The following is a 27,454-nucleotide window of genomic DNA, read 5'->3' as shown; positions in this document are numbered from 1 at the left end:
TATATATAAATATATGATATATATTTATATATATATATATATATATATATGGGCGCGCGGTAGGCTGGACAGAGTGATAATGAGTGATAAATACATTAAGCGCCAGTGAGTGAGTGAGTGAGTGAGTTCATCAGAATGTCTGAGAGCAAGTCAACTAACGTGCACAGAGGCAGCACCGGCCTCTAACGTTTCTTCATCGTGATAGCTTACGAAAGCGCACATCAGAAAACAACTACGAAACAGAACATAAGAATAAACAAAAATTTATCATGACTAACCAATTAGCCCACCGGTAAGTCTTAAGGAGTTTCGTAATATGCCTTTCTGGTTTCCTGCGGTAATAATGCCTGCGCAATGCGACCAAGACGCATACAGTAGTGGCCGGCTCGCGTATCCGTATAATGAAGGCGTACGAAGCAGCTTACGTTGCACGTTGATAAAATGTCGCATTCAGCGTCTGTCGCGTCCACCGCATTTCGAGACACCGTAATAGGCTCTCTTATCGGGGACCAGCAGACCACTCGCGCAAAGGTCAAGCGTGTCGGATTACGCGGGACGAGCCGTATAAAATGCCTCGGCCGGCATTAAGTTCAAGCTAGGCTGCGAGATAATGACCAAGGTCTTTAATAGGCACGTTTTCTTATTCGTAATTTTTTTTTCTCCTCAGGCATCTCGGTCCGTAAGTGTACAGTTCTTTCATACAGGCATTTGGTCACAAAATATTATCGGACACGAGAAGTTCTGGCTATACAAATTACTGTGGTGATGATGATAATGATGACGATGCATTTTATTGAGCCGTATCCATTAAGGGCGATGGGCCAAGAATCGGATCGCAGGAGGTGTAAGGATTTATTAAGCTAAGAAGAACAGGAAATCTGAGGTAAAGAACCCAAAGTGCCCAAAATTATTCCGGCGTCCCCACCTCACCGTAGTCCCCATAATCATACTGCGGTTTTAACGCAACCCAACACCCCACACTTTAATTTAAATTTAAAACGAACTATACATTATTCCCGTGCTGTCTGACTTGTCGCGCATGTAACATACCTGACACTTCCGTTGACAAGGTGCTGGAGCTCTCTTTAATAATTTTCTACGGAACTGTGCGCAATTCTGGATAGTGTCAAGTTCAGTTACGTCATCAAATTCGATCCTCGTATCATTCGTTCCAACAGGCCTCACAGGGTTACGACCGCCCCTCTCATTGGTTCACGACAAGGCCAACGCGGCGAAATCTGGCAAAGAACGGTTGTTTTCCATATCCTGAAGAGCGCAATAGCGGAACTTCCGGTAGACGTCACATCCGGGAGAGTCACGTGACTCGGCATAAACGTCACGTGTGACGTCATCGTAGAGCGGCACGTCGCGGTGAACTCTGGCAGTAGTGGTGCTGACAAAATAGTGAGAACTGCGAAGCGGCGCAGCCGTACACTCTTAATCAGGTACCGCTTAAAGTGCTAGATATAACCAGGAAACCAGACATTTTTCGTCTAGTTTCCTGGATATAGCCAGCATTTAGCCAGGACCTGATTAAGATTGTAGGTTGAGACGATGACAGAGATGAGAGTGCGTTCTTCTTTTCTTTACACGATCATAGATATACAGATATCTGGAGCGATAGCCAGGGGAGGCTAGTTTACGGTCTAGTGTTAAAAATAAAACATACAGGTCAAGTGCAGAATTTAACAGCACGGTATTCTAGTACGTCATGATTTATAATAAACAACAGTTTCGTGAAATATACTTGATCAATCAATGTAACTAAGTGAGAGATTCTGGCTCTCAAGAAAAAAAGTATTTGCTACACTGCTGAAATTACGTGCGCTCTTAACCTCTAGGGGTAAAGATATTCCAGACTTTTGTGTCACTAAATTTAGTCACGCTTTCGCCGTACACATTATAACACATAAGTAAGTTGAGGTTACCTTTTAGAGCATGTCTAGTACTGCGTGTTGGAAAAGAAGAGACCTTGCGAGGTATAGGAAAGTTGGTGCACATAACGTTGTTAACTGAGATTGATATCGTATGATTACATAGCGCCTTAGGCTACTGGCCCCGTAGCCCAGTGACACGGGCAAGCCACTGACACTGGTAGAATAGCGATCCTCACGCAACGCCAGGCATTTCAGTCTCACCATTTCAGTTTCCACATATTTTGATTGCAGTGCATTATTGCATTTTTTGCCCCTCATAGCGGAAATGTTACTTTATTATTGTGTTATTCTTTGTTTATCGCTTCACAGTTTGTGTAGGTTCATTCGTTCCTCATTACTGCCACGCCGCATGTTGCTATTATATATATAAAAAAAAAAAAACCTTTCCTCTCGTTCAAGTTCTACGGCGGTGGTATGACGTCATCGCGACGTTTCCGATCACATCACGTGACCATCCCGCACGTGACGGTTCACCGGAAGTTCCGTTACTGCACTCTCTTTATAGGATATGGAAGCACAAGGCAAAGAACACGTGCGCGACCGTTGAACACCAACACTGTTTATGAATCACGTCGAAGCCCCACGCAAGGTCAGACAGACGAGCGTAAGCGCGCGTACGGCGCGTGTACCACATTAGCGGAACACTTCCGACTCGGCCGATGTAACGATATAGAGAAAAATCACAATACTTGTGGCACGTGTTTAACATACTAATGATGCCAGCGCGTTGATCGCATCTTTTACTTTACCGCTGTATTTCTTGTCAAGTTTTCGTTTACTTCGCCATCCGACGGAAAGGCACGCGCGTATGAGGAGAGAAACTATACATACACATACACGCACAGCTTGGCGTACACCTCCCGGCTGTGTAAGCAATCGATTAAAACAACGAAGCGTGACGTTGCATACGAAATCGATTTGCTACTGTCGTATGCGCGCTATAACGTCTGCACCCGAAGTCGATGACAACAAAGTGAACAGTGACGTGCCATGCGGACAGTCGGACCGTATATATTGGCAGGACTTGCCTTTTCAACATCGATCTTAATTACCGCGAATCGATTTCTAGAAGATATGGCGGGCAATAAAATGACAAGTTTGGGCGAGTTGGCGCGTATTCATTTTCTGAAGAAAAAGCAGCGCTAAAGAAAAAAAAACGAAGGCGACAAATAGAGGAAAGACACACAGCGCTGTGTGTATTTCTTCTCTTTCTTGTTTTCCTGTTTTTTGTTTTTTTTTAGCGCTGTTTTTCTCCAGAAAATAGATATAGTGTGCACCTGCATGCTAGGCCGGCGACAGGTGAGACCGTAGAGACCCCAATATTTTGCGTTCTTTCGTACCCTCATTGCGTTCTTCTGTTCGCCGGTCGCACGCAAGGACAGTGCAAAAGACTGCAAGGGCTTGAGTAGAGTTTATTAGCAGTACAGTGCACTAAGGCTAGTAGTACTGTCTACTAGTACACCAGAGTGTACTTGTACACCTTGGGTAAAGTGTACTAGAAGACTCTGGCTTGAGGCCACTACGGCTTGGTTGCGCCGGTACTAATACTCTCTATTAACACGTTAAGAGCGCAATTTGCGAGCCGCCACCAGCCGTGGTGGTCTAGTGGTTATGGTGCTCGACATGCCGACCCGAAGGTCGCGGGATCGAATCCCGGCCGCCACGCCACGGCGGCTGCATTTCGACGGAGGCAAAATGTTAGAGGTCCGTGTGCTTAGATTTGGGTGCACGTTAAAGAACCCCGACCGGGTGGTCGAAATTTCCGGAGCCCTCCACTACGGCGTCTCTCATAACCCTATCGTAGTTTTGGGACGTTAAACCCCAACAATTATAGTATTGTGGTATGTTTAGCACGGCTGTGCTGTGGGATCGTTGACCTCCATGCGGCACAAGTCACGAGGGCGCGTCACCGGCGGATGCTTCGAGGTAAGGGCGGCGTGGCTTCCGAATGCAGTTCACGGTCGGCAGCGCATAGGGGTGAAGCTTATTGCCGCGAAAAAAATATAAAGGAAACATGGCAAAACGACGCATACGCGCATATACTTATACCCTTGGCCTGAATGCAAGCTCCGTGTAGAATGCAAATGCAGAAGGTTAGATTCGTGGTTAGACCGGTCAAGGCTCAAGAGATAGCCGGAGGCACAGGCTGGTTCTGCACGTAAACAAGAGAACCCTACAAAAGCATTTATTTGAGCGTGACGTCACGGATTGGTGAAACGCCTACAGCCTCCAATGCACTGTTGGAAATGAGCCTGATAGAACCACGACTTCTAACCCAGACATTCGTCGAAGTTTCGCGGGTTGGTGTCTTGAGTCGATCGGAGAGAGTGTTTATATAGCCGCCTCGAGAACCGGTCAGACCTGACAAAATGGCGAATTCTGCAATACGGCGGAATTGTATACGGCTTCGCCTAGAATAGCACACTCCCAGATCGAATGAATATCAATTGCCCCGCAAAGCGCATACAACGCATCAGAGGGGGGTGAGGAGAAATCGTTGAACCAGGAATTTCGCTGGAGTCAGCATTTGTCGGACTCGTCGAAGCCACACCACATTAGCACGAATGAATGAATGAATGAATGAATGAATGAATGAATGAATGAATGAATGAATGAATGAATGAATGAATGAATGAATGAATGAATGAATGAATGAATGAAAAAACTCGATTATCCCTGAACTCCTGCCCTGTTTAGCACGCTCTAACCTTAATCGGCAGTGCACGGAACTAGAGAGATAAAGAGCGGGCAATTCTTTAACTACATTTATGCATAACGCTGACAGCCTCTTCCCTACTTACAAAGTTACGGGCGCATGTCAATGCTGTTTACATCGGATGCTTGTTGCTGTATGGTGTTTCTATAGTATATATACGCACGGCCGCGTGCCCATTTTTGCCAAGAGCGCGTTAACTGGTGCGTGAACCGAGTCCGAATGTATGCGCATACAAACGTCAGTAGCGCTTACAAGAGCGGCGCATGCGAGAACAGCTGCGTAGAAAAAAGCCGTGGAAGTAGTGTACAGTACGTACAGTCAGACACGCGCACCTGTGCGTGTTGCGTTTTACGGTTGCGTAACCACGAGTGATGCAGTCTACAGAGGAAGTCCTCTCGCAGAGCCCCTTCAGGCACTAGGGGGGGGGGGGCATAGTAGTTGGATCACAAAGCAAAAACCAGTCACAAGAATTGCGTATAATAAAAAGTTGAGCGAGTTGGTGTTGGTTCATTACAATGAAACGGGGGCGCGAATAAAACGGTAAACAAGAAAAGAATGACACAGGACGACGCGCTATACTAGCAACTGACTTTTTTATTCAGGAAAAAACATTAGTAAGAAGTCAGTTGCTAGTAGCGCGTCGTCCAGTGTCAATCTTTTGTTGTGTGCCATTTTATTCCGTGCCCCCGTTTCATTATGCACAAAAATTGTGTGATACCAGTCGTATTGCGTTAAAAAAAAAAAAAAAGACACTCCTCATTGGACCAGCGCTGCAAGCTTGAATAATATATGTGTGTAAAGTATACACTGTCAAAACAAGCTGCAAGGTAGATGGTTTTGCACTGGCTGTCATTTTATACGTCGTAACGATTTCATTTATTGTTTCGTTAATTTTAGCACTTCACTTCCAGTTCATTTATATACCGAAGGCCCATAAAAAGCTACACGCCTTAGTAACAACGCACATAGGAATTCCCGATGAGAAAAAAAAAACAAAATCTGGAGACGACCCTAATACTTGATCACGGCCGGACTGGAAATGGCGCGCGAGCGTTTCCTTCCATTCGTTAAACTTATGCGCCGATATCATAAGTTTGCACTATAATTCTTAACTTGAATCAGATCGAACCACCGATTTCGTACCAGTTTTATGCTGTACAATATGCAGAAAGAAGGACGCAAGGGCTCGACAGGAAGTGCTTGCTTCGATGAGAAACAAGACGGTCGCTCGTTGCTCATGCCACTAAAGAACAACGAAACAATGCTTTACGTCACGAATGTTTTCTTCTCTTTTTTCTTTCTTTTTTTTTTAGAGTGGCGGGACATCGGTGCCCTCCACTCCAAGGATATACTCCCGACGTAAAGCAGTTCACATTTTATAACTCACAGTCCCGTACATTGCGAATCCCACCTTCCCTCAGTAACCTTGACAAAACTCAGTGAAGAATCTCAGATCCCCAGTCCGATCAGCAACAGCATGCTTTCGCATGACTCTGAAGAGATGAGCATTATAACCCCAAAAGAGCACTCTCGTCACGTGACCTCATGAAATTTGGGCAACGTGACCGAAGACGACAGTCCCAAACTCATGGTTGCCTTGTGCCCAAGTCAGTAGGAAAATGGCGTGTCAGTGCCCATGACCGCGCTGGAACGCAATGGCAGGGTCGTACGATGCGCGCTATACACACTGACGTCACGACGGCGATTGCTGGGCGGGCGCGCATGCGCCCTAAACGTCATAACAGCGCTTCTATACATTGCCTCACGCAATCGTAAAGGCAAACCGTAAGCTGAACCACACATTCGCGTCGAACGTGAACGGCGAGGCAAAACAGCGATGGGCGGCCTCCGAGCGGCTAACTTTCGAATACTATAGCAGTTCCGCGCCACGAAAAAAAAAATGTTGAAAGGGCAAGTTGGAAAAGCTACGCTATTACGGCACGCTGAACGGAAAATTACGGAACGCGAAGTTGGAAGGAATACATAAAATAGTGTAACGGTAAAACTTGGCAGCTAGCGCGGCTCGTTTCCTCGGTGACACGTACGAAGAACGTTGGAGGTAGAGGGCTCGCGCGTGTTTTGCAACAGCAGTCACGTTTCCCATTCAGTGTCGGACAAGGGAAGAGCACAGACGGACGAGAAAGCGAAACGGGAACTAATAAAGAACAAAAAGAAAAGGAGAGAGGAGAGAATGGTGCTACAAAAATGTGTGTGTGTGTGTGTGTGTGTGTGTGTGTGTGTGTGTGTGTGTTGTGTGTGTGTGTGTGTGTGTGTGTGTGTGTGTGTGTGTGTGTGTGTGTGGCGCGTGTGTGTGTGTGTGTGTGTGTGTGTGTGTGTGTGTGTGTGTGTGTGGTGTGTGTGTGAGAGAGAGAGAGAGACGAAGAGCCAGATTGCGGTAGATGCCAGGAAGTGAGGCCGGGCAAGAAAGAAAGAAAGAGAAAGAAAGAAAGAAAGAAAGAAAGAAAGAAAGAAAGAAAGAAAGAAAGAAAGAAAGAAAGAAAGAAAGAAAGAAAGAAAGAAAGAAAGAAAGAGAAACGGTGGCGTAAAGCCGAGGACGTCGTTCATCAACGTCGTCGCCACACCGGGCGGGAGCCGCTCTGAACTTTGGTATACGGCCTCGATATAATTAACACGGCTACTCGAGCCAGAATGGAGGGTGAAAAAAGAAGCGATAATGAAAGCGAGATCAACGCGTGCAGGTCGGCGGCGACAGCGTCGATACGCGACACACTCCGAGTTCTCGCCTCGTTGGAATCAATCGGCCGATTTGACTGGAGCCGATTCGACGGAACAGATTCGACGTTTGTGCGACACGCCCCTCTCTCTCTCTCTCTCTCTCTCTCTCTCTGTGAGATAAACAAGAGCGCCACCGACAATGCTTTTCTCGTGCTTCCGCATTGTAGCGAATACAGACTGCGTGAAACAAGACCATCAGGACTGCTGCACTGTATAAAAAAAAACAAAAAAGAAAACAAAGAATGAAAGAAAAAAAAAAGATCAGCGAGATGTCATTCGCATGCACTTGCCGCGGTCAGTTATACAAGAGAGTCGCGCTGCAAATTCGAGGGACGCGGGTTCGATCCCGGCCGGGGCGGTCGCATTTCGATGGAGGCGAAATGCTGGAGACCCATAGGCGAGACGGGCGTCCCCATACGCGCCCCCTTTAGTCACCTAGGAGGGGGGGGGGGCAAAATCTGCCCCATATTTTGACTTTATAGGGTGCGGGGCGCTGCGACGAACCCCCCCCCCCCCCCCTCCCGCCTGAAGGGGAACCCTGCGCACGCCCATGTGGAGGCCCGTGTATAGTGTGCGATGTAAGTGCACGTCAAAGAACCCCAATTGGTCGAAATTTCCGGAGCGCTCCATTAAGGCGTGCCTCATAACCATGTCGTGGTTTTGGCACGCAAAAACCCCAGATACCATTATTATTATAATTGTATTGAATAGGTCTCACTGGTAGCGGTCATATACTCACGGCTTCACCACGAGTCGGCAGCGGATCGACTGTTTTAAGAGTAACACGAAACAGTGTTACGCAAAGAGAGTCGATCATTAACTAAGAAATTAACACATCATATTACCCCCAGAAACGCGCATTTCTGGACAATGAAGGACGTCTCTGTAATCAGCCCGCATTCTCAGAAACAAAAAGCGTTCACCCAACAGCGAAAAGCGTCGCGCTAGATCCTTCCAGAAAAGCGTTAATTCGCGGAATTCGCCAAGCCATCCTCGCCACTATACCTGGAACTCGGGGAACTCAATCGCTCCAGAATTAAGTTACCTCATATCGGATCGATATGACGGAGCACGCGCTAAACGCTCCGGCAGTGTCGACATGTATACAACCCTGTTTTAGGATACGTGGTTAATTAATATGTATGCTCGTGTCTCTGAGACGTGCAGCGCTTCTGCAAAGGCGTTGCTGCGCTCCTTGAGATGCACCGGCCTATATATAAGACCGCATGTGACAAGATGGACGATGAACGCTTCTTTGCGCGTGTGTGCCTGTAGCAACAAGGATTACGAAACAATACCATGGACATTGTAACGTAATGCCAGGGTATTCACCCAACAAGACCCGTAGAAGGCACTAAGGGCTATGATATTCAAAGACAATTGAAGTATGTACGAAATAAGCAAAGTACCTTCACAGCATTTGAAAAAAAAAAAGCCCGCAGGAGAACTACGGATCCGGAGGGCTACTTGTCAGCTAAACATTGGCTTCGCCACTCAGTTTCAAAGGGCGTCTAAGAAGCCAATGCCGATAAAGAACATCACAGTTGGATAGACCGTTTACGGGTGCATTTTCGACTTTTAAAGATGATGACTTGCATCCGTGACAACTAAATGAACGATATACTACAGATGTGCGTGAGCACAGCCGTACGGACGTATCAGAAGTTTCATGACCTTGTTAATTTGACGTCAGGGCACAAAGAGAGAGAGAGAGAAATCATATACACAAAAATTCAAGATGGCGGCGTCTATGAACCTAAAGGTACGTTTATCTACACAGGGACACTAACCCTTATGGAGTCGAGTCGGGCACTTGAGTCGATGAGCGTTTTAGAATGCGGGTCTATACCGCAGGCTCGTATGATTGTCGAATCGGTAAAGAATAACCCGAACACTCGACTAAAGGCTCCGGTCACACAACGCTTGCCGAGAACAACGAGACGCCCGGAAAAACGGAGGTGCACCCCGTCGGGTTCGCGTTTGACGTAGCACCTCATATATACGGCAGCTTGTCACGAGTCGTGTGGCGTGTCAAGGACGAAGAGACGGCAAGGCAAACGCCTCGTAAATGGGTCTGCCAATAATACCTCGCTTTTCTGTCGTTTAGCCGCCGGTTCGAGAGTGTATACCTCCACGGTGTAGGGGGGAGCTGCATTCGTTAAGGTATACAGTATACCCGACCGATGACGAAACGAGCCGTTCGTTACCATGGAGACGGTCCACGAGGAAGAACGACAGCGTGGCTTTTGCTTTTCCACAAGGGTCTCTTATCAATTCGCCTAAGACGAGTCGAAGGCGAAATCCATCTTCTTTTTCCTCTCAGTCAATGCCAATGTACTGATTGCGCACATTAAATTACAACCGCACGTGGTCAAACAACCCCACGAGGTCAAACAAACCCACGTGGTCATAACAACCCCATGTGGTCAAGACTAATCCAGAGTCCTCCGCTATATGGCGTGCATCAAGATCATATCATGATGGCTTTATAGAAACAGGTACACTTTTTCTTTCCCCTTAACGCCACTACATACAAGCCGATTCGTCGTCCAGTTTGGTAGACGAGGGACCGATTGCCTTTAATTACATAGCACGCGACTGCACGTTATCGCTTCTTCTTACCTCCGATTGGCCAATTGCCAATGAGATCATGACTATAACGTGATGACGTGAGTGTTCAGCGATAACAGACGTACTGGCTAGACGCCCCATTAGAAAGAAGAAAGAATTTTACACGAAACTGGGGCGTGTATTCAGTTTCATCGTAAAAAAAAGAAAGAAATACGATCGTTAAATTAACTTGGATGGCTTCCGGAATCGGATCCGCTCGAGTCACCTGAGCTTCGCGAGTGACGCCAAAAGTTTTTATTTCTTTTTTTCTTTGTCTGGCTTTGTCTCGTCACCGCGACTTTCTATATTTCCTTCTTCGTAATATTTCCTCGAGGAAACAGAAACCTAAGGATGTAGGAAAACAGTTGATGCTTTCGCAAAATAAGGAAAAAGCCCTCGCTTGCACGTTAAAATAGTCTGTAAAGAATGACCCCCGAAGCACGACCCTCTTAGCAGACCATGCAATCCTTTCGCAAGTTCTTTTTTTTACGGCGTCCTCGAGGTATTCAGCAATAAGTCAATATTGACAATGGAAGCGATAAGTACGGGAAGACCTGTCAATTGCGAAACTTCGAGGAAAAAAATAAAAGACAGAAAACAAATCTTCAACGCCTTGTTGAACGAGTGGTTCGAGTCGTGTTGTGCGGGGAGGCTGGTACTGATGCGAAACGTTATTACTGGGATTTCAGAAACAATTTCTTGGATTGCCCTAAAGAAAACTTCATCTGCGTTAAAACTGGGAAAGCATAAAAAAGATAGTGCAGCTTAAGTCATGCAAGGCTTGGTCTCAGCAGAGCTGGTGGGCACCTAGCTGCTCACGGCTTGGCTATAGGCTTTTACCATCTCACCTCTTCTTTCCCAACCCTTGCTATACTATACTACATTATACTATACTATACTATACCATACTATACTATACTATACTATACTATACTATACTATACTATACTATACTATACTATACTATACTATACTATACTATACTATACTATACTATACTATACTATACTATACTATACTATACTATACTATACTATACTATACTATACTATACCACACTCAAACCTCGTTAGTCACATCTGCCACGAAAATAACTTCGTTATATCCGAGAATTCGTTAAAAATATTTATTTGTAACACTGTATCTATGACAACACTATTCTTCACTTACTTTGTTATAACCAATAATTCGTTATATCGAGGTTTGAGTGTACATTATACTATACATGGCTAGACTGGCCCTCCTTTTCTTTTTTTTTTGTCGGTTTATTTCTGTTGCTTTTTTTTCTCGTTCTATTTCTTTTTCTTCTTCGCTCTTTCTATATTTTCGCTCGTCCTTTCTCTCTCCTTCTCGCTTCCTCTTTCTTTTTATCTCCTTCTCTCTCTCTATTTGTTTCTCACTCTTCGATTCCGCCTCTTTCTCTCTTCCTGTCCTTCTTCCCTTTCTTTCTTTTTATGCTACGCTTTACTCTCTCCCTTCCTTCTTTCACTTCCTCCTCACCCTCAATTCCATTTCCCACCCCTTGCTGTGCTGTACTATACTATACTCTAATTTACTACACTATACTACATTTAAACCTCGATATAACGAACACGGATATAACGAATTATCGGTTATAACGAAGTAAATGAAGAATAGTCTTTTCACAGATACAGCGTTACCAATAAACGTTTATAACGAATTTTCGGATATAACGAAGTCATCTTCGTAGAATATGTGACTTTGTTACAATGAGGTTTGAGTGTATATATTATACTATACTATACCATACTATATTATAACGAGGCTATGCTATGCTCTGCCAGCCTGCCTGGATAGTTGAGTGGTTACGACACTCGCCTTCGAATCGTCGGAACGCGGGCTCGAATCTCGCCTCACCAAGAATTTCTCTCTCTGTACCCGTTCTCTCGCCCATCTAGTTATTGCATCCCACGCCGGACGAATCGGCGCACGTGTTTTGGGAGCTAAGCAGAAGAGGACGAAGATGAAGAGAGTGCGTGCCGGTTCGTGATGATGATAATTTTTCATCTAAGACACACGGCAAGCCTCGAGCTGTTATGCTCGAGGAAACAGCTCTGCCGTCATTCATTCATTCATTCATTCATTCATTCATTCATTCATTCATTCATTCATTCATTCATTCATTCCTGAAAGTGCCCATAAACAGTCGTACGTCTTAGGAATGGTTTACTTTCGCTGCACAAAAAACAGCAAAGAAAGCAAAAAGGAAATCTTAAGAAACAGTAACAGAGAAATGCGTCAAAAAATAAGAAGACAGCTAATCAAGGATACAAATCAGACAGACAGCAAATACGAGACCTAGCAAATGCCACGATTACAACGCAAGCTGTTCCGCGGTGCTACGTGACGTGTACTAATGCAGATGTACCAATTGAATTCACACACAAGATGCTGATCACTCGAACGAGCGCGAAGAATGCAGAAAGTTACAGCCGACAGTACGCGACAGTAACTTAATTTATAATACAGAAAGCAATCACGATCTACTTATTTCTTTTAAGCAATCACGTTCACTTATTTCTAAAGGTCTACTATTAAACATGCTATTTCTGTAAAAACTGTAATCAATACAAAATATAATTTACGATATTCATTAATTTTGAAAAAGATGTCAATTAGCAAGCCCTTACGGCTCTCACTTGAGGAGTGCGTGGCACCTCGATGCATAACATCAACACGGGCTACTTTTGGCTAGTACTGGCTATTGGGTCTTGTGAAAATATAGTAAATACAGGCGTAGAACAATATGGCTCAGTTTAATTCCACTAATTGCTTCGCGCGCTATACGACAGCTCTTCTGAGAAACATTTCGCGCTTTTCTTTTTTTTATTATTTTTCTTCGTACAAACCCGGGAGCTGCTGTTGCTGCAAGCTCGTCAAGCAGTACCGACAGCGTCCATGGCGACCTCTTGCAGAATTTTTTTTTCCCCTGAACATCAAGATGGCGAAATCACCAGTTGCGAAACGATGTCTGTCGGCACTTTAATCTCCTCGCTCTATGTCGATGTCACCACTCAGGCCAACGCCACGGATCAGTTCAACATAAAAACCAAAGAATGGATGTATGCGAACGACCAAGTTGCTTAACATTGTCGAGCCCTGAACCAAGAGGGACTCCGAAGAAGCCCGATGTCACGCATTACCATGGTGAACTATTCATGAGGGAAGTTCTTGCTACACCGCCGTCACTTATAAAACCTTCTTGATGAAGCCTCGTCAACGCGACTTTATGTATGTAATATCGGTCGAGACGTTGAGAGAAATACTGCTGAAATATCTTAAAGTATAATAAGAAGAAGACGATGTGTTTAGACGGGCGACAAAGATTCATTAAAAGAAAGATGCTACTTTTAGACGTTTCCACTTTTATGCTACCGAGCTTTTTTGTTGTTGTTGTTTTATTCATAAGCGAACACAATGACTTCGTACTGAGTGTGTGTGGACACAGCGCTCTTGCGAGATAGAGATAAGCATGGTTTGTAGACAAATTTCTACAGCCCCTGCCCCACTATACTTTCCCAACAAGAGATTTCAGTCAGGCGTAATGACAAGCGACTACTTATCCTATATGACACTGGCAATGGACTGAACTATAATACGAGTCATTTGATACTAAGAAAAACTATCAAAAAACTATGATAATAGGCTATCAGGACTGCTAATGCATGAAGCTAATGCATGATAACAGAAAGGCTATGTTAAGAACCACAGCGAATGAGGTGCGGTTATACCGAAAAAGGAATTTTTTAATGTGTTTGACATTTTAGGGAGCAATAAATAAATAAATAAATAAATAAATAAATAAATAAATAAATAAATAAATAAATAAATAAATAACCACCGCCCAAGCCCTCCGTATAGATGGTTAACCGGCGAGGTTGAAACGTGAGGCCAAAGTTTGTGAAAGACTCTTTTGTGTATGTGACTTTATGCGTATGTGACTGTACGTACCATGTGTGTGTGTGTGATTCATTGTATAATACCATAGTCATCACCCGACACCCGAAGTAGCAAGCCAGGCGACAAACCAGGCTAACCTCTCCGGGATTTTCATTAGAGATTATTATCTCTCTCTCCAGCTGGTGTCTATAAAAGAAGTTATCTTCTGTTGTAGCTTTTGATTTCTTTGTCACCACATTTAAGAGATGTGTGCTTCGAACTGCGCTTGGTGACGTTAGCTTAAAGGATAATAACAACACCTGAAGGATTTCATATGTAGCGATTCATGCTGCGGCGGGTGTCATCCCTAGCTATATATGCTGACAAAACCTGAAGAGAAACAAACGCGGAAACCCTTCGAGGTAGCGCATGCTAGCATTGCTTCTTCATTATAGTTTCCGCGCACTCACGGACTCGCGGAACACCAAATTTTTCCACCTCCCAGCCAAAAAGGAAACTTCCGTTTTCGCGTTAAAAAAATGAAAAAAGAAATTGTTGGAGGACGCTTGAGCTCCGCCTTCAAGAGCAGAACGCGATAGCGTAGTCGGGCCCCGTTCTCAATCTGCAACCTCGCTTCGCTACTCGCTGGACACCTCAACAAGGAAAGGAACGCTTGTACGCGTTCATACTACCCTTTCATACCCTTTCATACTACCCTACAATGCCTATATACTGCAAGCACAGTTGTGAAGTGCCCACTACGCCATCATTATTTCTTTCGCCGGAATTTCTGCGAAACGAGCTGTGTAACGCTACAGCGTCAAAGTCTACATAGCTTTCACACTTTCACAGTGGGTTACCTCAGGACGATATGAGTATGATATGCTCTAGCTTGTATTGAAATCCCCCGGGGAAATCAGAACTGCGCCGAGCTTTAGTGATGAATGGTTCGTCGTTCGACGGCCCGCGGTGGCGCAGCGCGCTCCGAGAGGGCCAAAAACCGAGAGGTCAAAGAATACGGCCCGTCCTATATACGAGTATGACGGATGGCAACACTTTTTGGCAATAAAGCGTATCTTTCTGATCGCATTCGGCATTCTTTCTTTCACAATCAGGGCTCGATACCACATCGTCGCCGTTTCGCAACAAGTATACTGACCGCGTGCTTGACGGCTGACCCGAAGGTCGCAGGATCGAATCCTGGCCGCGGCGGCCGCATTCCGACGGAGGCAAAATGATAGAGGTATGCATGTGCTTATAGATTAAGGCTCACGTTAAAGAACCCCCAGGTGGTCGAAATTTCCGGAGCCCTCGACTACGGCATCTCTCATAATCATATCGTGGTTTTGGGACGTAAAACCCCCAATAATTATATGTATATATATATATATATATATATATATATATATATATATATATATATATATATATATGATTATTGCATGTACTTTGCATGTACTTTGCATGCCCGTATAGTTATAAGATGGGTAGTTATAAGACGGGATAGCCACAATAGCCAACACCCAACACAAGGCATTATTAGCCAGCGGTGCAGCATTACGCGTCCTTGAGTGTCTGTCCTAAGCGTCTGCCATGCGCAGATTTCATAAGGTATACGACAACACAGTAACGCAAAAAAAGTATAGGTAACGTAAAAAAAGTACACGTAAAGCTAATTGCTCTCCATTACGGCTGATTTCAGCTCATACTTTTTACAATGTGTGCGTGTGCGTCTGTGTAGGTTGTTTGTACCTAGCCGTATGTATGTATGTATGTATGTATGTATGTATGTATGTATGTATGTATGTATGTATGTATGTATGTATGTATGTATGTATGTATGTATGTATGTATGTATGTATGTATGTATGTATGTATGTATGCATGCATGCATGCATGCATGCATGTATGTATGTATGTATGTGTGTGTATGTATGTATGTATGCATGCATGCATGCATGCATGCATGTATGTATGTATGTATGTATGTATGTATGTATGTATGTATGTACGCACGCACGCACGCACGCACGATCGATTCGTCCGTCCATCTATCTATTCTAGCTATCTATTGTATCTATCCCATACTTCCCACAATAACAGTTGGTGGCATCTCAAGGGAGCGTAAACATGCCAGAAATGCATTCAGTCGGAGTAGCAGCAGCTGCAACTCCGTTTTACCGAGTCCCGAGAAAAGCCCCCCCACACACAAAAAAAAACAACAAAGGAACGAAAGAATGAAACGTGACAGGAACATCGGTGACAGTTGAGGCAGGAAATTCTGAGCGATCCCTATCGGAAGAGCTAAACACGCAAAAGACTCGGCGCGCAAAGCATTCGCAACCGGAGACCGTGCCGCATTCTTTCGAACGTTACATGTGCACCGCCGGCCGTCACCGGTATTCCAATAGACATCCCTCACGCAAAAAATAAAATAAAATAAAATAAAATAAATAAAAACAAAATAAAAAATTATTCAGTCAGTTTCATGCCGTCAGAACCGTCAGACAGCGAAACAGAAATGATGATAATGCCTTTCGCTACAAAAATGTTATCACAATCATAATCATTTCGAGCAGCAGCATGATTTAGTTTTATTTATTTATTTATTTATTTATTTATTTATTTATTTATTTATTTATTTATTCGTTTGTTTATTCACACCCCCGTCTGGTCACTTGACCTGCGTGACGCCTGGTACTATACTACACTCTTTAAAAAAAGGTGGTAAAAAAGGTAGCAACCGCCGCATTTGCTACCGCCCTGGAGCGTTTGTTACCTTTCGTTAACGTTTTCTACTTTAGAGGTATTAAACAGTGTCGTTACTATTTAGCGTGTCAGGGTTAGTAGAGGTTACTACTTGCGTGCGTAAGTAAGCGTTACTACCTTTATCGGCATGCGGTATGTTGTGCTGTAATTGTGATAGCGTTAAGAAAAATTTAGCTAAACTATAATTTTCTTAATTATGTTAGAATAACCGCATTATGCGACGTCACGACGTACGTATATGCAAGTAGTGAGGTATAAAAATCCGGGTCCGAAGCATCAAATGCAAGTGTGAGTACATGCTTAGTCCAACACTTTAAAAAAGTAGTGGTAGTTACTTAATTTTAGGCATTAAGTGCTCGGCCTCGCCGCAACATTTACTATCTATGCATAATAACAATAATAATTGTAGGGTTTAGCGTCCCCAAAACACGATATGATTATGAGGGACGCCGTATGTGGAGAGCTCCGGAAATCTCGACCACATGGGGTTCTTTAACGTGCACCTAAATCTAAGTACACGGGCCTCAAACATTTTCGCCGCCGTCAAAAATGCGGCCGCCGCGGTCGGGATTCGATCCCGCGAGTCAGCAGTCGAGCACCACGACCACAAGACCACCGATGCGGGCTATTTACCATCTATGTAGTAACTGAAGGTAGTAACTACCAAGTCAGTAACTTTACTGCCATGACACTTACTACTTACAGGTGTTACGTACAGGGAAGTAGTAATAAAATGTTAGTAACTTTACTACCTCGACAAGCTCAAATAAAGGAGTGAAGCCATATTGTAATGCCTCTTCATGTGATTACTACTGGAAAATACACACCACAATGACATCCTCATATAACAGCGTATACGAACACACACACACACACACACACACACATATAGGCACATGGTACATTGTTTTCTGAGGATGTCATTGTGGCGTGTATTTACTACTTTTTTAAAGTCTGGACTACTACTACTACTACTACTACTACTACGACGACGACGACGACGACGACGACGACGACGTCACAGACAGCCTCGTCGTAAAAACTCAGTCAAGGTCATCCCTCGTCGAGAAGGCGGGGTGCGCGTTGCCTTCGTTTCTGCACTGACCGCGCACCGCGCTGCACCGCGGAGAAGCGACGCGCGAAGCACGCGGGCACGCTTCGAGAACACTGGCCACATTCGCAGCAAAATTCGTCGATATCGGAATACCGCAAAAAGGGACGAGTACCGCGGTTCCTTACAGCTCGATTTCGGAGGGAGCGGTCTCGCGGTTCGGGCCGAGGATTCATCTCCTTCGGGGCGTAATCGATCGGGGCAACGTGTGCACGTTTCGCGGAAAACCCGGAGCCGAAACCGATGGGTGAACAAAGCTGGCGCAGCGCGGTCCGTAAAGTAACCCTTACGTCATCGACGGCAACGACTAAGAACAAAAGAGGTTCGAAGGCTATCTATAACTCGAGATAAGCGTAGCGCGAGTGTCGACACAGATGCATTTAACGTTGAGTGTTACCAGTGCGAAGTATGACTGCGCAGACACGAAGCAACGAGCTTTCTCTCGACGACGCTAAGTATCGACTAGATGATTGGCTCGATAATTTCGCCATGCTGCGAATATTCTATGTCCACCGCTCCACACAACTCCGTGTACTCTCACAACGAGAAGGCACGTAAGGGTGGTAGACCACCGTGCCGTGCATCTGACGTGGACTGTTCAGTGCACTGCTCTGGAATATTCCGCGAGACATCACTCGGCAAGCTGGCTTCTCCGCTGTCCAGCACAGTGCCAAGTACACGTAGTCCATTTCAGCGTGTGCGATACAATCAATCACCTATCAGTACACGTATGTGCTATGACATTACGTAGAGGGTCCAAATGTAACGCCTGTGTTGTACCAGATATGGTGTTTCTCACGTGCAAAAGAACATGTCGATAACACTTGTTATGCCAGATATCTCGCGTAGCACGTGCAAAAGGTGTCTTCCTCGAGTTAAGCGTAAAGGGCCAATAGACCTAGATCTGAAGGGTCATTGGTGCTCTAACGGAAGCTCTAACGGAACAAAAGGGGAAAATAGATTGTATTCCTTTCGTACCTCGGGTTCGGCATCATCCTTAGCGTCGTGAAACGTCTCCCCTTCCTTGGATGCCATCGCCGACGCTTCGCTGCGGAGAACCTCCCGACGGTGGGCACGCGAAGATGAGCAGACCGTTGGAAGAATCGCCTCGGCGTGTGCTTGCACTGGTAAATACACGCGCGTGCGATCACAAGCCAGCTGCCGCCGCGCGTCGTCACAGACAACGCTGCTAGCGGAGCCGGAGTCGGCAGCAGAATGCGGCAGCGGCCGTCGCGTACTTCTCGCCGCTGGCGACCGAAGCTTTGCGAGCCATCCTCGATCACATCAGCCTCTTCCGCTGGCTTTAACGTCCGGCGCTACGGAATCTCGGATGTGCGCGCACGTAACGTATAAGCGCGACTGCTGACCGACGGCGCTGGCGTGCGGTCAACAACGCCGCCAGCGCTGCCTGCATGCAACGCCAACGACACCCAGCGCGGAAGCCGTCGGCGGAGCGCTCGGTTTAACGCGCTCGTGCGCGGCGTACCGCTTACTCGCGCTATGTCACTACTGGCGCCATCTTGTGAGGTTGAAAAGATTCAGAAACGAGGCTTTTATTGAACGGCGGGCTCGCGGAGACGGAAGGAAGCGCGAAGGAAGCGAAGCGCGAGGGAGGGAACGTCGCAGTAACGGCGTTAGCATAGGGAGGGGATCGAGACTGGATTGGCACGCCGGCAGCGGAATTTAGAAAGAGGTTGGTGTCGCGTGATGTTGCGCCAAAGCGCCATTGCTGTGGCGCCATTTACGAAAAAAATATGCGTTATGACGGGACTTCGAGAAATGTCCCGTGAATAAGGAAAATGAAAAAGTTTCATAATTAATTGCTGGAGTATTACGTCCCAAAATCACGATATGGGTATGAGAGACGCCGCAGTGGAGGGCTCCGGAAATTTCGACCATCTGGTGTTCTTCAACGTGCGCTTAAATATAAGCACACGGGCCTTTAGCATGTTGTCTCCATCGAAATGTAGCCGCCGCGGCCGGGATTCGTTCCCGCGACCTTCGGGTGAGCAGTCGAGCACTATAACCACTAGACCACCACGAGGGGTAATGCGCACACGAAACGACGACAAAACGAAGAAGACACAAAGGACACACGCAGTCGTTTTGTCGTTGTCTAGCGCGCACATTTAGATCGAGAACGAATTCTAACTAACAAGCCCGCCTTTCCGTCTTACTATAAAGTCTACTAACACATGGCGACGCGTGACACCGCACCAACGCGCCATTGCTGTGGCGCCAGTTACGAAAAATGTGCGTTTTGGGGGGACTTCGAGAGATTTCCCGTGAATAAGAAAAAAAGAAAGAACGTCTTCGGTTCGAAAATCTCGCAGAAAGAGGTAGGGGCCAAGGGTGATTGCAGGGAAAATAAAATGAGAAAACCACAACTGTAAGCAGCAGCTCACGTAAACGATGAAACCGCGTGGGAACAGCGTCTCTTGTGGGGTGCGGAAATTCGACAACTCTGCACATGACATTCATTAAGAAAAGAATACAGTCCAACCCGGATATATTGAATCAGAAGTGGATCGCAAGAAAGTTCTGTATATACATAGATAATTAGATATATAAATATACCGAAAATACATCCGAGGGTATATTATGACTGTTCGATACCCATAATGATTCGTTATATGTAAGTTCGATATATGCAGGTTCGACTATGCTATATATTCCGGATACATGTGTGTGCGTTCATCTGATAGTGATGACGCCGCTATGGCAGCTAAGCAGACTGAGGTGTTCTGCAGAGCTCATGCAAGGTAGCGGGTTCGATACCTGTCCACTGCGGCTGCGTTTTCATGAAGCCAAATTGTACTAACATCCTTGTACTGATATTTAGATGCACGTCAAAGAACCCTAGGTCCGAAAAATTCAGTCGGAGTCCGCCGCTGCGGCACACCTCATTATCATATAGTGGTTCTGGCACGTAAAACCCCCGGAGTTATTATACGATAATCAAGATAAATTTAGAAGGACACCCGCCGCGGTGGTCTAGTGGTCTCGAGTACTGACCCGAAAGTCGCGGGATCGAACCCCGGCCGCGGCGGCCGCATTTTGATAGAGGCAGAATGCTAGAGGCCCGTGTGCTTCTATTTGAGTGCACGTTGAAAGAACACGAGATGGTCGAAATTTCCGGAGCCCTCCACTATGCGGCGTCTCTCACAATCACATCGTGGTTTTAGAACGTAAAACCCCAACAATTGATAATATAACGAAATCCAGGGTTTGAAGGAAACCCGTATGGTCTGAAAAATTCATGGCGGGAAATAACAAGCGCGGGCCAATCGTTAAAAATGAAAAAAAAAAAGGACGTTTCGGCACCGCTGCGGGGGCCTTGCATAATCTTTGCAAAGAATGCAAAGATTCTTTGTGAACAAGGCCCCCGTAAGGCCTTGTTTGTGAACAAGTCCTGGTGCCTAAACGTCTTTTTTTTTTAACGATTGGTCGGCACTTGTTATTCAGTAGCAGCAAGACCGAGATTATTCGATAAGCTTTTTTTTTTGTTACTATTCACTTATATTTCCCCGACCGGGGAAACGCTTTAAGGAGACCGAGTCGGAGCCCAGCTGGCAAACGGAAAAGACAAATTAAAGACTGTGACGTACGCTTCGCGAGAGGAAGCGCACGAATGCGCTTAACACTGTCGCCCGACGTAGTGTACTCGTGAGTGATGTATTTGCATTGGGACGTCTGCGCGTGCGTACACGAGGCAAACACGCACACGCGCTCTCTTCCTTTGACCAAGCGTCGTGGCGAGGGGCAGCTGCGTTAAAATAGACGAGACAGCACACCTGCTGCTATTTACCCGCCAGCGTCGACTTTTCCTCCTAAAGAAAGAAAAGAGCTAGCACGACGGAGCCAACTGTTGAGGAGACGGAAAGGAGACGCAAGAAAATACAATATAACAAAGAGATCTGAATAGACAATGGAGACTCGGCTGTTCGTACTACGCGATATCCAATGTCAGTCGGTCGAGACATGCAGCGATTTCGAGCGGTGCCTCCTGAAAGACGATAAGGTGACACGCGTGAGGACGAGTGACGTCACGTCAGCCAAATGAGCCTTTTCATGGGGTCTCAAAGGCTCTGACATCAAGGTCGTTATCGTGCGATCGTTGCGCTCAAGCTCTGTGGCCGTTGTCGTATACGTAAGAAGTTAACAAGCTCCATCCCCCTTATAGACTTTTCATAGACGGCTCCCTGGACGCCGCCATAGTAATCTCTGGGCTGCGCTAAGCAGGCGTGACATCCCCCCCCCCCCAAATGCACTGCCGAGGCTGTGACGTCAGCCTTTGAAATCCCGCGCGCAACCCTGCATGGCGGCGTTCTTTCTTTCCTGTGAAAAGGTCTATAGGAAGTGCGCACACGGGCAAAAAAAAAAAAAAAACATAATGTCTTGCCAGTCTTTTCTGAATATTTAATTGTCTTGTATCACTGCCCTTTATTAGATACTACCGGCACCCTGACGTACCCCGACGTCCGACAAGGTTCAAATTCGTCGTCACGTGCTCGCGCAAGATATTGTGACGTTTCCACGGCCACTGCGCTCCCGTTTTGAACGTTTTTGGCACCTGACGTCATCACAACTAGCTTTACTGGTGCGTGAAGTCACCAGAATTGATACTGTAGGCGGATGTCACACTAATTTCGATGTCAGTAGGTGCGCCATGCGAAAATTCACTTCATATGTCAAAATAAAATATCAACATTTCCTGAGCTTCGCACTTGCTCTGAGTCGTCTCTGTGTACAGGAGATTTGTATGGCCGAGTAAAGTCAGTTTCGAAAATTGGCGTCAGCACCCCTTTAAAGAACAAGTGCAGCTCCTAGAGGTAATTGGAGTGACAACGCTAAGGGGCAGGAGGGGAGGGGTAGAGAGAGAGAGAATGAGGGTTGTTGATTTTTGTTGTGTAATAGTCACACACAAGACAAGGTTGTCTACGTTATTACCGGCTATACCAAAACATACTTAGAGGGATTCGAGAGCCCGTTTAAACATAAGTACAGTTGTACGTCGCACGAACAAGCAACTCACTAAGATTTACGAACAATACAGACATGAAAAGAAATGAAAACAAGGCAAACCGAAACAAATTATGAGGTGCGACCGTTACGCACACGCGATGAAGTTCATCACACTGCTGCATATACACAGACAAATAGTTTAATTATAACTAATGTCACCACCGCAAAATAGACCCGCTTTCAGATTTCAAAATAAATAAATAAATAAATAAATAAATAAATAAATAAATAAATAAATAAATAAATAAAACATCGGCAACGACTAACAGCTCCCAAACTCACAGGGTCCCTTATGCATCACTTTAAGACGACACGAAAGCGAAAGCCATCCTCGTCCTCCTCCTCTCCTTCTTCCTCACCATCTTCTTCTTCTCCTTCTCGTACTCATTCTCCTTCTTCATCTTCCTCGTTATCCTCTTCTCCTTCTTCTCGTTATTCTTCATCCTCGTCCTCTTCTGCTTTCTCTTCTCATTCTTCTTGAGTTTCCACCTCTTCCTTTTCTTCCCTTTCTTCCTCACCGTCTTCTTCTCCCTCTTCTATGCATTCTTCTTGATCGTCGTCTCCTTCCTCTTCTCATTCTTCTTCCGGTTCCTCCTCCTCCTGTTCTCCTCCTTAATCCTCATCATCCTCTTCTTCTCCCTCTTCTCCTCATACCTTTTCCTCGTCCTCCTCTTCTTCTTCCTCTTCCCATTCTTGTTCAGGTTCCTCCTCCTCCTCTTCTTCGCATTCTTCCTCATCATCCTCTTCGCCCTCTTCTACTCATCCTTCTTCATCTCCATCGTCCTCCTCCTCACCTCCCCTTTTTCCTATTATTCTTCTTCAACTTCGTCGTCCTCCTCTTCTTCTCCTTCCTCTTCATCTTCTTCTTTTCCTCGCTCTCCTCTTCTTCTTCCACTTTCCATTCTTGTTCAGTTTCCTCCTGCCCTTCTTCATCTTTATTTCTCCTTCTTCTTCGCCCTCCTCTACTTCCGCAGTCGATTGCATTACCCTCCCCACTGCGAAACCAAGCGGGTCACGTGATACTCCTGATGCCATATGTGTTAGCGGTATACGTGCCATAACACGAACATGCAACCTTCGATCGACCGCTCCGCAGCGCCATTCGCGTTAGGTAAACCTCGTCAAGGTAAGTGGCGCCAGCATACATGAATAGCTTGATAATTAGTATACTTAATGGACGCAGCTTCTATTCGTAATACGATAAGAATGCTGGGATGCTGGGTCGTCACTAGCGCCGTAACTCCCACAAGTAAATTTTTTGCAAGAAACTATACGGCGCTCGCAAAACTACGTGAGCGTGACGTGTGCGAAACGGTGAGGAGAAAAAAAAAAGAAAAGAAAAACTGGCTGTACCAACGAAGTCGACTCGGATGCACTGGCCTGAATGCTCATCGAAGCCGCAATGTCTAGTCTGAGGAAGGCGGGAAAGGGGGTGCCTGTGTGTAGAGGTAAAAGCCGTGTACTCAGCCCCGCAATTTCACTACGCCAGTTCCTCTTTTGGGCGACAGGAAAATACGGTAACGACTTTGCTTGGCGCGTGCTTGAGTGCTTGTGCAGCGGATGCAGAGAGCTGAGCGGAAGCTGGCTATTCGGGTCAATAAATGTCACTATGTACGATACATAGTGAATGAATTCTTTTGAAACGTACTCAGAAAGAGAAAAGACAGAACTTTGCGGTTTTTCTTATTTACTAATAGTTTCGAGAGTGGAACACGCTTCTTCAGGGTTGTAAGAGGTAACTCAATGCCAATGAGCCGGTCCAAGAATTTCTAGGCGCAATCGTTCGGCTTATCAATCCTTTCCTTACGGTAGACCTTTTTTTTTTTACCTACCAACCTAGCGACATCGAAATTCGGGAGATCCGTAAAGCGAGGGCGATGGGGGGACGCGAAAAAACAGGCTGTCGCACGCTTTTATTTGTTTTATTTTTGTCAGAGCCGCTGCAACGTCATAGACTAAATGATTGCCAGTGAGATTTTTAGACGTCAGCGATCATACTGGTACTCGTTATTACACGGAAGGTGCACACGTATGTAATTAAGGGACAATGTGTGCAGTGTCCCGTGACAGCTGATAGCCCCTTCGCAATCCAAGCACATTTTCCGCATGACAGCAGTGTACTGCGGCGAAAGCGAGTTATGAAGCGTTCCGCACGAAATGGAACGAGGCCACCAGAAAATTTTAGAACAGCTCTCATTTGTTATTTAGTTTGGCGGTGGAGTTAGGGCTCTTTTATGGAGATTTATGGCCCCGCCCGTGCAATCGTGAGAACTGGTCAAAATTCGGGAGTCTCCCTGGCAAATCGGGAGGGTTTGCCGTCATGTAGACTAGTTCCTTTCTTCCATGGAGGGGGAGGGGGGACAGAGTTAGAAATATTTTTGCATCTCTAGCGTCATTTTGAACATCAATCAATCAATAAATCAAAAGAAAATACGTTCGTTCGTTTTTGCTCAAAAGAAACAGAAAACTGCTCAATGGAGGATACCGGGGAGAAGAGGGCCGAAATCACAGCGCGGCGTTCACAGCGCCAACGCCTTGCACGTTTACATATTGACGAGAACAGGCAGTTATTTGAGAAGGAAAACATAGCGATCAGGCCGCGTAATAACGATTCCTCGAGGAAACGACCGAACGAGGAAATCGTACGAAACGACGACATCAACAGTTCGGCTGCTCGGAGAACGAGGATGATAAATCGTACGCCAATCGTACAGAGAGATTAATGCGCTTAGCACTGAGGTCGTATTTTCTCAGCTGTGGGGCATATAGGCGAGTGAGTGAGTGAGTGAGTGAGTGAGTGAGTGAGTGAGTGAGTGAGTGAGTGAGTGAGTGAGTGAGTGAGTGAGTGAGTGAGTGAGTGAGTGAGTGAGTGAGTGAGTGAGTGAGTGAGTGAGTGAGTGAGTGAGTGAGTGAGTGAGTGAGTGAGTGAGTGAGTGAGTCGAGTGAGTGAGTGAGTGAGTGAGTGAGTGAGTGAGTGAGTGAGTGAGTGAGTGAGTGAGTGAGTGAGTGAGTGAGTGAGTGATAAATGAATGAGCTAGTGATGAACGAATGAGTGAGAAAATGGTGAACGGATGAATGAATGTGTTTCTGTGTGAGAGAGAAAGTGAGTGAGCGTTCCTATTGTTTCTCATCATTTTCTTACGAAATGAATTCATTTTTCTTATAAATATTGCATAATTATCTACGTTAAAAGGTGGGTGGTCTTTATGTGTGTAGATTTGTTTCGCTACATTGTAATTATATATGCTAAGAGATGAACGTGTTATACGTCTGCTGCCATATAAGGACCTTCAGTCACATTCAATACGTCTGCTGCCATATGAGGACCTTCAGTCACATTCAAGCTGCGTGTCGCTGCTTTTTAGCAAGCGCGCTAGAATGTAATACAGTATGAGTCTGATTTTGAGGTACACAATGCCCTGTTTAAAAGGAAGAAAGACGGCGACTACTGAGCCTACTGCAGTAGACGAGGACTGATGAGAGCCTTCCTTCCCATGCGCATTCCTTGAGAGCGCATTGCTCTGCGCATCTTGCATGGATGCTACAGAGGCCGCACCGCTACTGACCCGGCCCGCGTGAACTAGACCTAGCGAGACGCTAATCGACAACCGTGCCCCGCATGCGTTACACACTACACTGCGAACAGGTATGTACGCTCCAGCATCAGAAGGCACGCCGCCGAGCATTTATTTATACGTATACCTTTCTCGGGCGCTGCACAAAAGCGTGCAGCGTGGCGACAGCTGGAGCTTGCAGCATTCAATAGCGAGATCGCACACCACATCGCACTTGCTTTTCAAGCAAGTGCAACCATGTCTGCATGCTTGCACTGACCATGTCTGAATGTCTGCATTGACCATGTGTGCATGCTTTTGAAGCACTGCAAATGCGCAGTGCTGATGTTGAATGCTCATCGACGCTAATAAAGTGAACCGTCAGGGCAGGCTCGACGAGCGGCGCTGGCTTGACCTAAAGTCCCTAGATTTTTAAGAGGAAAAAATCTAGGGACTTTAGCATGACCCACTAGCGTTTCCCGCACCAATCCCCCAAATCATTCTCACTACTGTTACGCACCACTCGACATTTCTGTCTTTTTTTTTTCTTTTTGTTGCAGACACAATTCGTTCCCTACTGCTACCGTCAACCGCGGTGAGTCAAGAAACGAACAAGACTCGAGACTACCTGCGTATCTTCACTGCGCACCAGAAGATCGGCACACAACGCCAATCGTACCATAGCTTCCGCAACGCTGCGCCGATTTAGCGACACAGTGGAGGTAGCAGGGTTCGTACCTCCCCTACACGCGTCCTCCACTACTGCAGAGCGCGCGCGCACGTGCCGTGCCCCCACATTGCAAGCGCGTGCATCGTGCACCACGCGTGCCTTCGTCCGCAACGTGCAGCACCACCATGCAGGAACCAAGCAGTGCACGGCTCGCCGTGGCCTACTTTAACCCTTCCACAGTGGTTCCTCCATCCCACTTCCCCGCCGGCGCTGAACCACCTCTCTACGTCGCCGTCGACGCTACGGGTCACTTCTCCGCGCTACGCCGTGGCGTCGTCGGCCGACCAACCAACCGCCGAGGAAAAGAGCAACGCCGAAAGGGGAGACGCGTCAACAAAAATAGACAGCACCGATGGGAAGTACAGG

General features: G+C 46.1%; 1 protein-coding gene across 2 annotated transcripts in view; it reads right to left on the bottom strand.

The window, feature by feature from the left end:
- Positions 1-27,454, bottom strand: part of LOC119405101 (tetratricopeptide repeat protein 39B) — a 117,414-nt gene that overhangs the window by 56,235 nt on the left and 33,725 nt on the right. The window contains exon 1 of one of the 2 annotated variants that reach the window (XM_037671889.2): positions 18,758-19,231. The exons of the other annotated variant lie outside the window; for it this stretch is intronic. Coding sequence (XP_037527817.1) covers positions 18,758-18,814 — 57 coding nt within the window. The 5' untranslated portion in view covers positions 18,815-19,231. Of the gene's footprint in view, positions 1-18,757; positions 19,232-27,454 lie in introns of those variants that run through there. 2 annotated transcript variants of the gene reach the window in all.

The sequence above is a fragment of the Rhipicephalus sanguineus genome, chromosome 9 (genome assembly GCF_013339695.2).
Source record: "Rhipicephalus sanguineus isolate Rsan-2018 chromosome 9, BIME_Rsan_1.4, whole genome shotgun sequence".
Classification (NCBI taxonomy): domain Eukaryota; kingdom Metazoa; phylum Arthropoda; class Arachnida; order Ixodida; family Ixodidae; genus Rhipicephalus; species Rhipicephalus sanguineus.
This window is presented reverse-complemented; position numbering and strand designations above follow the sequence as displayed.